Genomic DNA, 15,614 nt, shown 5'->3' on the forward strand with positions numbered 1-15,614 from the left:
TGGACACTAACATTTGCATATTTCTATCTATTATAAAATTATAATTATGACATGCAGGATTCTCCACTTTTCAAAAATAAAAGGTGGAGGAGGGGGCGGGGCTGCAGAGGGGCGGAGCCCCAGTAGGAGGTCGGGGACGAAGTCACCCTGAAACTGACAGACTTTGGGCTTTGACAGTGAAACTGGCCAATAAATGGATAGGAAATGTTAAATATCATTGTTAAAATCATTTTACAAAAAAATTAAAACACACTTACTGTACATATCATCTTTATCAATGTGAGACTCATTTGACATTTCAATTGAGACTGATGCGCCTGTTACGCATCCATGAATTAATTATTTTTTTTGTGTGTGAGAAAAATAAATGAATTTCCATGCATAAACAAAATACCCAATTACAATAAATGCATAAATTTTTTTACAATACACAATGTTAATTGGGTGAAACCACTCCAATCCATGCATGAGGAGCTGGTGCGCGTGCCCGAGACTGGCACTACAAAGTCACCCCAGCCTCCGTAGTTCGGGTCCTTTGACCCAGGAACCTGGAAGTCCTGCAGTAAACAAACAGTGAAGCAACGGGAAAATGCAGCTCTCGCCTACACAATCACAGATACGTAAAATAAAAAGACCTTAACTTAACTAATGTGTGTGTGCGCGCTGTTATACGATTACTGTAACTGTGTATGGTCAGAAAAGACGATAGATAAGCGTAACTGTTGAACAATAACGCTACAAACACCCGCAAAATTATTTAGCTGCTAGCTAACTGCAGCTTGTAGCTTCCAGCGTTACCATGTGTCAGTATAGTGCAATGTGGTGCGGTGTAGTGTAACGCAGGGATAGCCCCATATGCATTCGTTTAATGGTTTTCTGCGTGTTAAATAGTTAAAATTATAATAAAGCGAAAACTTTACGATTTATTTGGTGTATACTGATGAAGTTACGTTTTTGTTTTGGTTTTTTTGGCCTAAGGAAGGGTGGCGGGCCAGAATTATAACGTGGCGGTGCGCCACTTGAAAAGCGCCCGTGGAGAACACTGGATATGTATTAGGACATGCTCGCACCCGCACTGTTAATTATGCACACCTGCGCGTGATTAAGACGCATCAGTGTGCCTATGAAGAGGACTGAGTCAACGCACACTCAGTGTGAAGTAATCTGTGAGGTTTGCACACTTTGCAAGCCTTTTTTCTCCGTGTTGATCTCCTGGTTTTCCGATCCCTGTTCCTGGTTTCCGTTTTTGGTCTGCGCCTGTGATGCTCTGTGCCTCGCCCGACCCGTTGCTCGTTTCTCGTTTTTGATCTTGCCTGCCGTTCTGGATTGTTTGCCTGTTTGTCACTTTTTATGAATAAACGTAGGCTACTTCTGCGCTTACATCCGTCTCCCATCTATCCCCTGACACGCTGAATACGTGTACGCTTTAAAGATTACATTTCTGCATTTACTGAAGTACATATAAATATTTTCCCTATATTTTGCAGTGGCCAGCTTAAAATAAAAATCCACAAACCAATCTGTGTTTCCAATTCTCTCTGGCTAGTGAAGCACTGTCGGCGGTGAGTGGGACTGTCATGAACTGGCAGTTTCTCGTTTTGGGGGCTCAAAAAGATAACCATTTACTCTAATATCCTTGATAATCTTCTGCCCCTTCATCCGACATATAAGGATCCCAATCACTATCAGAATTCTCTTCAAAATGTGATTCCATATCAAGACTGGTTAAAGCACTGCAGCACACGGGAATGAAACTGACACCTGGATCCTTGTTACATATGTGACATCACGCACCCCTTTGGGATTTTCCGGATCAGTCTCGGCAGATTCCGTGAAAATCGGCTAATCTTATTGATTTCCCATTAATTTACGGCCTTTTGGATCAGCTATGGCTCGAAAACACATGGTCAACATAATGACCGTTGCTTTGTACAAAGAAAAAAGTGGGTTTTAGAGGCATTAGATACACTTTAAGGCCCAAAATGTAGAAAATAGTATGATGTTAAATTTTGACTACATTGTCCAACCATACTGTGAACCATTACACAAAAAAGCTGAGAGGTTATGTGCACCACATTGGTAAAAGAAGAACAGAGAGCATATCCAGTACCTGCTCATCAGATTGAGGAATAGAATTGAGTATTGCCACTGGAGCATGATACCCCGGTTTCTTCTGGCCAAGCAGAGTTGTAGAAGAGTCTTCCTCATCGTCCTAATATATAGGGGGGACACACAACACTGTTTCAGTCTTGCAAATATATTCAATAAGTAGAAGTGAAAGTGATCAGACTTTTATACACCTCGAGATGCAAAACTGATGAACGAGCAGCAAAATGTTTATACCACAAGCCCAGTCACTCTGACTCAGTCATCACTTGAATAAATAAATCGCAATGCAGGCATGAAAGAGATGACAGCAACACTTACATCCTCCTGCTCATTGGCAGCAATCGAGGTGACATATCCAGCAAATCGACTGTCGCTTCCTCCATAGATCTCCTGGTCATAGTAGCCGGTAGAATCGAGGCCAACACCCTGAGCTCCCTCCTCCAGCAGCACCGCCTTCATGCCCTGGATCTCCAGGATCTGTGCCTCAATATCTGAAATCATACAAACACATGCTTAAAATATACACAACATACAAAAATGATTGCCTTTGCAATCCTCTCGACCAGATGTTTGTGTTAAACAAAAAGGCAAACTACCACATCCATTTAAACTAGTATTGGAAGGAATTCATTACTCAATACAAGGTAGTGCTCATAAATTTCATAATGTCTGGCAACCTGTACTTACAGTTATAGAAATGGACTCAATATTACTTCCTCCCCTGTCCCTCCTCTTTCCCCATTGTTTCCTACATCTTTTTTCCCAATAATGTCGACCGGTTTGTCTATTTTGTTTTATCTATTTGTTATGTCTGTCTCTCTCTCTCCCTCACACACATACACACACACACTCGGTGCGTATACATGCACATAGAATCGAATTTCTGCTGTTGCTCGACTGAAATCGAAGTTCAAAATGCCATGTATACACCTTAATTCGGCTGAAATTGAACCGAATTTGATTCCTCGCAATCGAGCTACACGACCTAGATGTGATTTTTGCCGAGCTACTTAGTGCATGTAAACCCTATCGAGCTACGTATTCGAGCTACTTACTTCAGCACTGCCCCTTCCGGAAGTGACAAGACCACAAGCGGGAAACACAACAGCCTCGGTCGGCATGACAACGGCATGAATCTTTTCTTTTTGTGGCATTGTTTGCACTGTTAAAATTTAGCTCACTTACTGTATCACCAAATACATCTGTACAGCTGTTGCATAGCTGTGAATTGTGTACATAAACAAGTCACTGTATTTGTGTGTGTGTGTGTGTGTGTGTGTGTGTGTGTGTCCAACATCTGAAGAATGTCAATAAAAACAAAACAATTGAACTTTTTGTGTGTTTATTAAGACACAAGTTAAATTGTAAGCAAAAAATGGACTTCAGAAAAATATTTTTTGTAAGCAAAAAAAAAAATTGGTAAGCAAAAAATGGACTTTAGAAAAATATACAATTGTGCAAAATAAGTTGTCTTACAAAACAGTGGTCTGCGCAGGACAGTTTGTAGCCATACAGTCTGTTAGAGCAAGCCTAACAGCTTGAACACGGAACTTGTGAACACAGAACTGCCAATGTTGCCAGATTGGGCGGTTTTAAGTGCATTTTGGCGGATTTGAACATGTTTTGGGCTGGAAAACGTCAGCAGTATCTGGCAACACTGCTGATAACTTTGTTTATACTCTTGAATAGCTCTTCTTCATGACGACAACCGCAAGTGTACCAACACGATGGGGCGTGTAGCGCCACCTGTGGCTCGGGTGCACAATGTACCTCACACAATAGCTCGATTTCCTTGTGTGCATGTAGGATTGGATTTCTCTGGCACCCCTGCTGGGACCCTTAGCTCGATTACCGACAGTAGCTCAATTTGGATGTGCATGTAAACGCACTGACTGACTGTATCAGTGGTGCAGGATTGATTGGGGGCCCTTTTGGAGCGGGGTATTTGTGCTCTCGAAAAGGCAAAATAAAGACTAATTTATACACACACACACACACAGCGTACATTTTCCGCCGTGTATAAATGAACTAGCACAATACCAACTATAAACACACAGGATGCGAACCGATGAAACATGCCACAATGGGGAAATCAGCATAATAATGAGACATGCCGTCCTTGTGTGAGGTTTAGTGGTTTAGCCCCCTGTGTATTCGCCCCATCTTCAGGGATCTTGTGCGTGGGGCTAAACACCATACGTGATTTTAGAAGACATTATAAGAAGGCCAAAAAAAGTGTGTTTCAGGTAACATGAAATACTAAAATAGGGTCGGTAGGTAGGAAAAAGTTTTTTTTTCTTAAATTTTTTTTATTTTATTCAAAAAAAATTTATACAAGTAAACATCTTACAAAATAGTATTTTGGCACTTTATACCACATCATAATAAAATAAAAGTGTTTTATATCTTTAAACGAATTAAAAAAACTTGAAAAATTGACTAGTCACTAATTAAAATATACTGAGACATTCAACATTTTAAAATCAATGTATTTTTACTATAGTAAAAATTAGTGTTTTAATGCAAAGTCTAACTATAAAAACCTTATTAAATATCTTACAGAACATTTTGGCACAAAACTTTTTCAGTACTGCACATCATGTCATATATTATATGAGATGTTATCAAAATATTCTGACTGTGACTAAGAAAAATCACTGTTTTAAATCTTTAAACATGTTAACGCTTTGGCACAACATGAGACACAACTGGTAACACAGAAGTAGAATTATTTTCGCTTTGCCACCTTGCCAAATGGTCACTGGCAAACAGGCACGATTCGCATTTCCTTACAGTCCCTACATAATGGTAGTACAGTTTTGTAACGTTTGGTAAGGTCAGGATCAGTTTCTGCATCTCCATTTCCACAGTTGCTGCAGATATCCACTGTCAGTGGCCGCCATGATGTTAGTTTATCAGACGACTCACGTGATCTATGTGAATATCGCGAGAGTTCGAGTTATGATGTTCTGCGCAAGATGGCTGTGCCCATGTTTATGCAGGGGGACTGATAGAAGCGGTGAAACATTTTACTTTTTATCGTTTCTTTCACAACTTGAATGCGTTGAAACAAAGAATTATGACAAACTAACACCGCTTACACTAAAATATCGAGGGAAATTTGTAATAAAAACTTTACGGTCGGCAATTTCAACGTGGAAATTCTTGATCGGTCGGGTTACCAGAAACACACTTATGTGGCCTAATTTCCTAATTCTGTTTCAAATAGCTTTATTCAATTCAGATCTTCAAAAGATCAGCAAAAGCCAAAAATATAACAAGTTTCTGTGATCTGCTATGAAATACGAGTGGTTTCGATTCTGGTGTTTAAGGCCTGGTCCCACAATACTGATAATTAGGGCCCGAGCACCGTTCGGTGCGAGACCCTATTGTTTTTCGAAGGATTTTTTTTTTCTGTCGCGCTTGGCTTTTTTTTGAGGCATTTCCCATGCACAAAAACGCATGAAATTTTATACACACAGTCATTGTAACCGCTTCTCAGCCACAGACATTTGGCCCCGGGCATGGCCCAGGGACTTCATAGCGCCCCCTAATGACATGGAGTCCTTGGATTGGCATATAGTTTCAGCTACGCATACCAAATTCGGTACGTATGTAGTTCGTCCCAAGACGAACAATTTTCGTATATACATTGCATTAGCCACACCCAACAGGAAGTGAGGTAATTGGGCTTATGTGTTTGGACACATGGGCATTTTTAACGTACTCCTCCTAGACGATTCTTCAGATTCATGTCAAACTTGGCAAACACAATGCCAAGATATTGCTGATGTTGAATTGCAAAGGGATTTTTGATATGTTGTAATATGTTGAAATGGCAATATTATGAATTTTAATACTCGCCACAAACAGGAAATGTGTCATGAAATCATAATACATTTAATGATTTGGTTGAAACCTTTCCGGTTATTAGAGAATGTGATTATTATGACATCTAGACGCCCAATATGCCTGTCTGGTATAGCGCCACCAACTGGCCAAGGAAAGAATACATGTGTTTTGACACATGATGAATTTTAATATGCTCCTCCTAGACGGTTCATGAGATTAATGTGAAATTTGTTATACGTGATGCCAAGATGTCGCTGATATTAAATTGCGAAGGGATTTTTGATATCTTGTAATATGTTGAAATGGCATTATGATTTTAATATCTTGCCACACAAACAGGAAACTTGTCAGAAAGCCACAGTGCATTGACTGTATGGTCGGACACTTCTTACTTCAATAGATATTATGGTTATTATGATAACCTGACCCCCAATGGGCCTGCCTGTTATAGCGCCACCACCTGGCCAAGCAGGAAATGTGCCAGAAATTGGCAATGCCTTAACTGACTGATCTGACACTTTACAAAATATTGTGTATTATGCTTGTGATGATATTCACGTGTAATTCAGATGCCTGGCACAGCACCACCGTCTGGCCAAACAGGAAATGGGCAAAAATGTTCAATTCATTGATGGATTGATCTGAAACTTTTACAAAATATTGCATATCGTGAGTCTGATGATATGACATACAATTCTGTGCACACTCATACACACACAGTAATATGCATATTTATGCACACACATTTACACTCACAAGCATGCACCTCACATGCACACGCAACATCTATGAGCACACTCACACACTTTTTTCTCTCTCTCCCTCTGACAGACACACACACACACATTAATAGCGGAGCTCCAGCAGAGCACCATACCTAAGAAAAAAATGGAAAACCCGGTTTGTTTGTATACGTGTACCATCGGTCATACACACCGCCTAGCGGCCAGTGTTAGTAATTGCCAGTCATACACACCGCCTAGCGGCCAGTGGTAGTAATTGCCAGTCATACACACCGCCTAGCGGCCAGTGGTAGTAATTGCCAGTCATACACACCGCCTAGCGGCCAGTGGTAGTAATTGCCAGTCATACACACCGCCTAGCGGCCAGTGGTAGTAATTGCCAGTCATACACACCGCCTAGCGGCCAGTGGTAGTAATTGCCAGTCATACACACCGCCTAGCGGCCAGTGGTAGTAATTGCCAGTCATGCACACCGCCTAGCGGCCAGTGGTAGTAATTACCAGTCATACAACACCACCTAGCGGCCAGTGTTAGTAATTACCAGTCATACACCGCCTATCGGCCAGTGGTAGTAATTACCAGTCATACACCGCCTAGCGGCCAGTGGTAGTAATTACCAGTCATACATCACCACCTAGTGGCCGGTGCTAGTAATTACCAGTCATGCACACCGCCTAGTGGCCAGTGTTAGTAATTACCAGTCAAACACACCACCTAGTGGTCAGTGTTAGTAATTACCAGTCATACACACCACCTAGTGGTCAGTGTTAGTAATTACCAGTCATACACCACCTAGTGGCCAATGTTAGTAATTACCAGTCATACACCACCTAGTGGCCAGTGCTAGCCAGTAAAGAAATAAAACAAACAAACAAACAAACAAACAAAAAAGAGACTGGCTATGATATAAGAAAATTCTACAACCCAGAAACAGATGGGAGCTCCGTTTTTAGGCAGTGCCTAAATCTATATTAGTGACCTGCCATCATTGTGCATTTTGTTGCAGACATATGAAAACTCTGCATGTACACACACACTGCAGACACAGGAAAGCTAAGATGACTTAAGATTACAGCGCGAGATAGAGATAAGGAGACATGTATAGTTTTGTACATATATAAATGTACATTTTCACACCACAGAAACACACACACAGTCTTTGTCTATCTCTCACCCATCAAGCAGTCATGGCATTTGCAACATGCACATCACCTTTAAACATTTGATGAATATATGACGTGACTGTTTTGTTGGGTGGTAGAATGTCCTGGGTTGCGGAACCACACGTGCGAGGGCCCGTCAAGGCCGCTAGCGGCTTTAATTATAACTATACCTACAGTGATAACTATAAATAAAATTGGTCCCCTGCAGTTTGTGTGGCTGGTGGTCACACCAGACCGATAACGATACCTATAGACCCTTTTCAGTCACGTGACCTTCGTAAATGCGACCACCATTTTGGACATGTAGCGGACTTCGGTTCAAATTGGTTTGAATGTGAGAAAGGCGACAAACGGAGAACATACAAGAAAAAGGAGCGAGATGCAGAAAATACCTTCGCTATCCAGCGACGTAGGGCATTTACAGGGCGAGCAGACGGAGAAATAACAACAGTAACAACACATTAGCAACGCCGTACAGAAATAACGGTTTATGGCACAGACCCTTTCGGTTCTCGCTCATCTAGCTGCTACAATGACTGCTTAGACTGCAACAATAATACCTAACACACATTTAAGTATCCGTCGTAAAGACGTGAAACTCATCGAGTGACGAGTGTGTTCATTGATAAGCTAACAATCTAAAAGTAGACATACCATCACACTGCCCTGGCGCTGTGTACAGTTTACCTTCTATGGTTTGTGCACTCACTAGTTGCCATTACTTTCTCCAACCGTTGTTACAGATTACAGGGAACGGCCTGGATTTAAGAGACAAATACATTTTCCTCTTGTTTTGAACACTTATTTGTAGGCAGTGCTTAATTTGTAAAGTGGGAGGTCTCGGAGCGCAGAGGATGAGCGGCTCCGGAGCGGAAAAAAAGAGGAGAGGAGAGGAGAGGAGAGGAGAGGAGAGGAGAGGAGAGGAGGGGGAGGGGGGCGCGGCGCTGCGCTTCTGGGCATGTTTTGTAATAACACTGCAAATTAAGTTCATCTGCAGATATTTTGTGGATGTCGTTTCATGAGAGAAATCACCAACAAGACAGATATCAAAATCAGACATTAACACTAAATAAACTTGCATTTTTTTATTTAATTATTTATTTATTTTTTTTGTTACATAGTCAAAAGAGGTGTCGGATTACCGGATCCAGTGTAAATATCTGCCGGAGCCAACGCCCGAGGTTCCGGAGCGCGCTCCGGCTTGCTCCCCCTCAAATTAAGCGCTGTTTGTAGGACACTGCCTCTGATCTGTCCTACAGTCTACAACAGCAAAGGAACACAACGCTAGCTAATAGCTACTACAGAAGAACAAAGAGGTTACAATGGGTTATTTTAGCCTATTTGGTTACACACTCGCCGCCACAGAATGTTAACAGCAATGTAATGCCTTTTCTGGCTAATTTTATTCGTCTTACCTCCAACAAAGTGGTCACTGCACAAGCGCTGGTATGCCGCTATCCATCTTCTCCGTCGGTCAGCATCTACCGGGATCCGATAAAATGATAACCCTTGCCTTGTTTGTTGATGGTTACTACATCCAGGTGCACAACAGTATAGTGGCATGATGGAAGTCTTGCTGAAAATAAACACTTTCTTTGCTGCCATTCCTCAATGCTGGCTGTGGTAAACTACTGGTAGTACACGTCCAAAATGGCGGCCGCGTTTGTCGTGACGTCACGTGAAAAGGGTCCATAGCCCAGGCCGGGGTTTATCGGGGAGATTGCTTTTGCAGCAATTTTCCAGGCCTGGACTTGATCCAATAAAACATCTGACCAATCAGGTAATTGTTTACATGTGGCAGTGTCTGAGCATGTGCTATTTTCCCTGGGCATCTTCGTAAACCTTGTTGCATCATGAAGTCACAGAATACAGAGTCACAGAAAGTAAAAAATACAATACAAAGCAATGATCTTTTATTCACAGTTACGCGATATTTTCCATGAAATATCAATCGTAAATTAATAAACAAATACAACCAAGATATTTTAATTAGGAACTTCGGCAGTTCAAGCATTTAATTGTTTTAGACTTCTTAATTTTATTTTATTTTTTTATCTGTGATGCATCATCCATAACCAATCTGTGACCAAGCTGTAAATTATTCATATCTGCAATGCATCCGTATTAAAATCCATAACCACTCTGTATTTTGTATCCTTTTTTATTATAATTCCATAGTTTGTGACCTATCTGTATTTTGTCATCTGCCGGAGTATGTGCACGGGCTGTATAGCCAAGCTGTACAGTATGACCTGGAATAATGTGCTACTACTTGGAAAAAACTTCCATAACTATTCCTAGTTGCATGCATTTACTTAACCAAGTGGCAGGATCAACTGATATTATAGTCAGGATTACAGTTGTGGTGTGACTGCTCCAGACTGGAACTAAATTCAGGCATATGTATGGTCATAGTTATCAGTGCTGTGGGACTGGGCCCTTACATGCATGTTGATTTCATGTCGGTCTATCAGCAACAAAATCTTGACATGAAAGCGCCCAAGTTCGGCTTTTCATCGTATTTTGGAGGAAGGATTAGGCTATTGCTTGCGTTTGTTTAATGTGATATGATTGAACAATAAAATATGTATGTCTTTCCAGCTTATTTTCCTGGGAATGAGATTTGGGCATAGGAACCAGGGAGAATGTCTTTTCTGATAAAGTCCACATATGATGTGCTTCCATCCCTAGTTAACTTGGTGAAGTGGAAAACTGGAGATGAAAAATGAAAATGCTGTGAAAGAAGCACAGTTAAACACATCCTGTCCCACTGTCCTTTAGGACTGGAAAGAAGAACATGGTGCTACAACAAGGTATTGAAGGTGTTAAAGGAGAAATTGGAGCTGCAGATCAAAGAATTCAACAGTGGGAAACTGCCGAAGATGGAGAAGTGGAAGAAGGTAAACTTCGTGAAGGCTGGAACAGCAACTGGACTGAAGAAGAATGGGCGAAAGGTAGTGATGACTGACAGTAGATGGGAAGGACAGTGGCAGATTAGTGTGGATCTGGGAAACTTTATGGTATTTCCTCTAATAAGCAGAGATGCCTACCCCAAATTTTGAATTTCATTCTTGAAAACATTTTTCAGTATTTTGGAATGACTTTCAGTAACATTAATTTATGCGCATTTCCATTATAAAGGTGTATATATGGAGCACTTGCATGTGACGTCACAGCCGATCCAGATTGTGACAGACGCCATCTTGTCGGTCAAATGCCATATTCCGCCTTCTACTTCTACTTTTACTTCTACCTTTTCTTCTGGAAAACCCTACTATATACAATTCTACTACAACGGCTGCGGCTACAAGCTCTCCCTACCTGTGCACGTTTTTTATGTTTTTTGTGTGCATTTTTGCATGTTGTTCGTCTGTACCGGACTTCAATATCCACTACAACCGTATGGACTTACTGGATATTGGTTTCCAGCAGAAAATGACGGTTTGTAGCGATTTCCATCGCATGCACAACATTCCGGACGAGAAAAAAAAAAAAACATTCTGGACGAGATTGCGAGACCAGCGGGGTCTCCGTGGATTGTTATCGGAAGCAAAGCGAAGGAGGCGGTGCCGGGAGCGGAAGCAAAAGCGAGGCTGCAGAGCCGGCCTGTTGACTAAGCTCAGAAAACAGCCATTCAAACCTCCACTGCTAAGCCTCTATCTCTCCAACGCCAGATCCATGTAAACAACACGGACAAGCTGGAATTACAGCTAGAATTACTTTATTCTATAATCGGCTGGTCAGTGCTATACTCAATACTTGAGTGACTTACCCATCCAATGAGGATTCTTGTTTACAAGATGCCACATCTGAGTCGCTGACAAATCCTGAATTTCTGTAGAGATAACTGTCCAGAGATTTATAAGCACGCAGTGCTTCACCACTGAACAGCGAGGGAAAGTTAATGAGGTAATTATACACGTCCGGGTATTCCGCTGGCAGTTCAAAATCCGGTCGTGAAAACTCCGTCCGGTAAGCCATAAGGGTCACAAATCTGTAGATCGTTTATTTTAGACATATATCTAGTTCTGTTCATAAGCCATAAGGGTCACAAATCTGTAGATCGTTTATTTTAGACATATATCTAGTTATCTGTTCATTAGAAAAATGAGCCGTGTAGTCCGTCGGTTGAAATTGATCCATTCTGTACACGAGTGCAGCAGTATTCAGCGGTGTTTTTGACCGACAAGATGGCGGTTGTGTACTCTCCGGTCACGTGACTGCAAGATCTCTATACCAATATGTTTAACATTTAAATCATTAAAAAGAACTGTTTTGTGTGAATTGAATAAACAAAACACGAGCAGCCACCTCAACTGAATTTCCACTCAACAAATTTCTCAAGCATACAACATATCACATTTTTCTAAATACAATAGTGTTCCCTGTTTGCAGACATTACGGTTTTCTACCAATCATTGGTATTGAATGTAACTCCTCAAAAGTATTATATTATATTGCCTGGCAAAATGTTCTACCTGTTAACAGATTCTAATAAAATTTTTAAAAAAAATTCTTATTTCATGCCAAAGAGAGTCCGACATTGTTATCTTAATGTCCCAATATATAAATACTTCAGCATAATGCTTCAGAAGAGACATTGAATAAAAAGACATTTATAATTGTATTTAAAACAGTGGAATGATCAATTTTTTGCCACAATCCCAACACTAATCATAAAATTCTGTTTTTGATCATACTACATGTACATTTACACTTGCAACACTGAAAAGACTTTGAATTAAAGAAGTACAGCCAGTGTTTGATATTTCAGTGAATAAAAATCATACATGTAGAAATAAACTGAATAAGTTTAACTCACATTTCATGGCACTAATCGGCAAGTTCAACTCCAAGCATAGGTCAACCATCACCGCTTCAGCACGGGTCACGTTCCGTGTCTTTTCATCCACAGATTTCGTAAAAAACTGCTGGATACCCCCAGATTTACTTTCCGCCTGACTCGCCATTTCAGCATACTCCATATGTTTTTTGTAGTTGACATGCCGCGTGCAGTCATCGCGACCACCATGAGTGATGTTAATGTCAGTTCTACACAGTTTGCAGCGCGCGTATCCATTGCCCTTTTGACTGGGTGTAATGCACGGCCATTCTACTGTATATTGTGGGAACACCACCTGAGACCTGTGTTTCACTTGTCCCGATACTGAGCGTTTCATTTACACTATTGAGAAGCAGCACCATGCGTGTGTGATGCCAAGCGAAAATAGCGCAAACAAATGTGCGGAATCTGCGCGTGTCACACACAGCACGTGCGGAATCTGCGCGTGTCACACACAGCACGTGCGGAATCTGCGCGTGTCACACACAGCACGTGCGGAATCTGCGCGTGTCACACACAGCACGTGCGGAATCTGCGCGTGTCACACACAGCACGTGCGGAATCTGCGCGTGTCACACACAGCACGTGCGGAATCTGCGCGTGTCACACACAGCACGTGCGGAATCTGCGCGTGTCACACACAGCACGTGCGGAATCTGCGCGTGTCACACACAGCACGTGCGGAATCTGCGCGTGTCACACACAGCATGTGCGGTTGTCATAAAAATAAATGGCCGTGAATCGCGCATGGATTGAAAAAGTCGCTTGGACATTTAAAAACAACTCACTGGAATTTTTTAAGACTTTATAATAATTCCGTACAGAATAACACTGTTTGCCATAACATCATATATACGTAACTTTTCCGTACAAAATACGGCCAATCCGTACTAGTAGGCAGCTCTGGATAAGGACAATGAAAAGACCAGACATTGTTATATGGAATGAAGAACGGAAGATCGGGATTGTTGTGGAACTAACATTCAGTTGGGAAAACAACATCAAAGATGCTGAAGACCGGAAGGAAAGAAGGTATAGAGAATTGATTGAGAACTGTGAGGGTGCAGGTTGGAAAGTAGAATACCATAATATTGGAGTTAATGCAAGGCAGGGCCTGAATTTCATTTTTCAGAATGGGGGGGAATTCCCCCCCCTCAGTGATTCAAATGGGGGGATTTACACAGTTTGGGGGGGGGGGATTTATACAGTTTGTGGGGAACGCTACTTGCGGGCTTAAATAGCTTAGGTCTTATCTTCTACCACTACTCAGATTGAAGATCTCTACAGTATGTAACCTTTTCTCACCATTTGAGGTATCCTTTTTAGTAGATTTTCATTTTGATATCTCCAAATTTGGATAGCATTGTCAGACAAAGGGTGGATAAACGCAAGTATTATTCCCAACAGCCGTCTAAGATATGGACTGTTCAGTTTCGGGTGGAGGGTAGAAAACCACCACAAAATGAAAGAGATCCTTTACAGCATGACATTGCTGAACGACTGTATTATGCCATCAAACACCAATAGCCTTTTTCTAGCAGTGCGAGTAAGGCTCTAGGAAGAGTTTGGAAGGTTGTGTGCCTTTTAGTTAAGCTAATTTTACAACCTCCTTAGTGTTGCTTTACACAGCTGCTTCTTCCTCATCTTCATGCACTATTCTTTAAGTGTCACTGCTTCGTTTAATTATAAAAAAAGAAAAAAAATCAGTCTGTTCTTAATAGCACTCAATGAATTTATTGACACAACAAGTCTAACTTAAAATCTAACTTAAACCAGTCTGCTGACTTTTCAGAATTCTCTTAACTATGTTTGTGTTATTTGTCTCTTCTTTTAGTGGCCATCTCTTTAATCAGTGACCTTTGCTTTTTCCTTTTATAACATTTTTTTATATCATCTTTTTTTAATCAGCTTTTATATCATTTTTCTATTCTCATGTCTGATCTGATCATCCCTGTCCTCTGTTTAATGTCTACAATTAAAATAAGAAAGCACTATCAAACTGTTCTTAACACTGAATTTACAAACTTTGTTTCAGTCCACATACAGAACGTTAACAACAGTCTTCGTTGACTTTTCAGGATTCTCTTCTACCATATAGCCCTGCCTCCTGTGTCATACACCATCTTTAATTAAAAAAAAAAAATCAAATTGTTCTCAACACTGAACAATTCATCTTTGCTGAGTGCAGGATTCTTGTACATATGTAGTCTTTCCTACTCTTTCTCCTAGTTGTCATCTCTTTTGTCAGCATCAGTGTCCTTTGCTTTTCCTTCTAAATACTTTTTTCTTATAGCCATGCTCTGATCTAATCCCCTTTGCCACGTCGACGTTAACGTTAGCGGTCTCGTCCTGTGTATTCTCAGCAGTATTCTCAACAGTATCACTCACACTGCTATTACCACCATCGGATTCAGGAGTTTTCCTCTTAGCAGGGGAAACTTCTGCCACTGCACTTGTACGTTTTAGCCAGCGGTCCATGTTTGTTTTACAGTGAAAGTCCGAGAGAGGAAGAGTGCGCGTGCTGTATCTGTCTGTGTGTGTGCTGTTTTTTTTCCTGAGTAGGCTACGGGGGGAGAGGGGGGTCAGTCAGTAAAAGGAGGGTTCAATTCAAGTAACCTTGAGAACAGAAGGTAGTCACGCATTCACATTGATCCATTATTAGATTGACGTTGTCAGGCAATGCAGTAATGTGTGCGGGAATCACTCGCATTAGAATCGTTAAAGGTGCGGGAATTTAAAAAAAAAAAAACATATATATATATATATATATATATATATATATATATATATATACACATACACACACACACATACATACACACACACATACATTTTATATATATATATATATATATATATATATATATATATATATATATATATATATATATATGCGCGATACCC

The 15,614-nt window shown here is 40.9% G+C and overlaps 1 protein-coding gene across 5 annotated transcripts in view; it reads right to left on the reverse strand.

Annotated features, from left to right (window-relative positions):
• LOC132891755 (splicing factor 3B subunit 1-like) overlaps positions 1 to 15,614 on the reverse strand; it is a 63,015-nt gene that overhangs the window by 29,685 nt on the left and 17,716 nt on the right. For all 5 annotated transcript variants that reach the window (XM_060929662.1, XM_060929663.1, XM_060929670.1 and 2 more), the window contains exons 2-3: positions 2,428 to 2,600; positions 2,111 to 2,212 (exon numbers count right to left, since the gene is read on the reverse strand). In XM_060929662.1, coding sequence (XP_060785645.1) covers positions 2,111 to 2,212; positions 2,428 to 2,600 — 275 coding nt within the window. The remainder of the gene's footprint in view (positions 1 to 2,110; positions 2,213 to 2,427; positions 2,601 to 15,614) is intronic.

Source organism: Neoarius graeffei, chromosome 9 (assembly GCF_027579695.1).
Source record: "Neoarius graeffei isolate fNeoGra1 chromosome 9, fNeoGra1.pri, whole genome shotgun sequence".
Taxonomy (NCBI): Eukaryota; Metazoa; Chordata; class Actinopteri; order Siluriformes; family Ariidae; genus Neoarius; species Neoarius graeffei.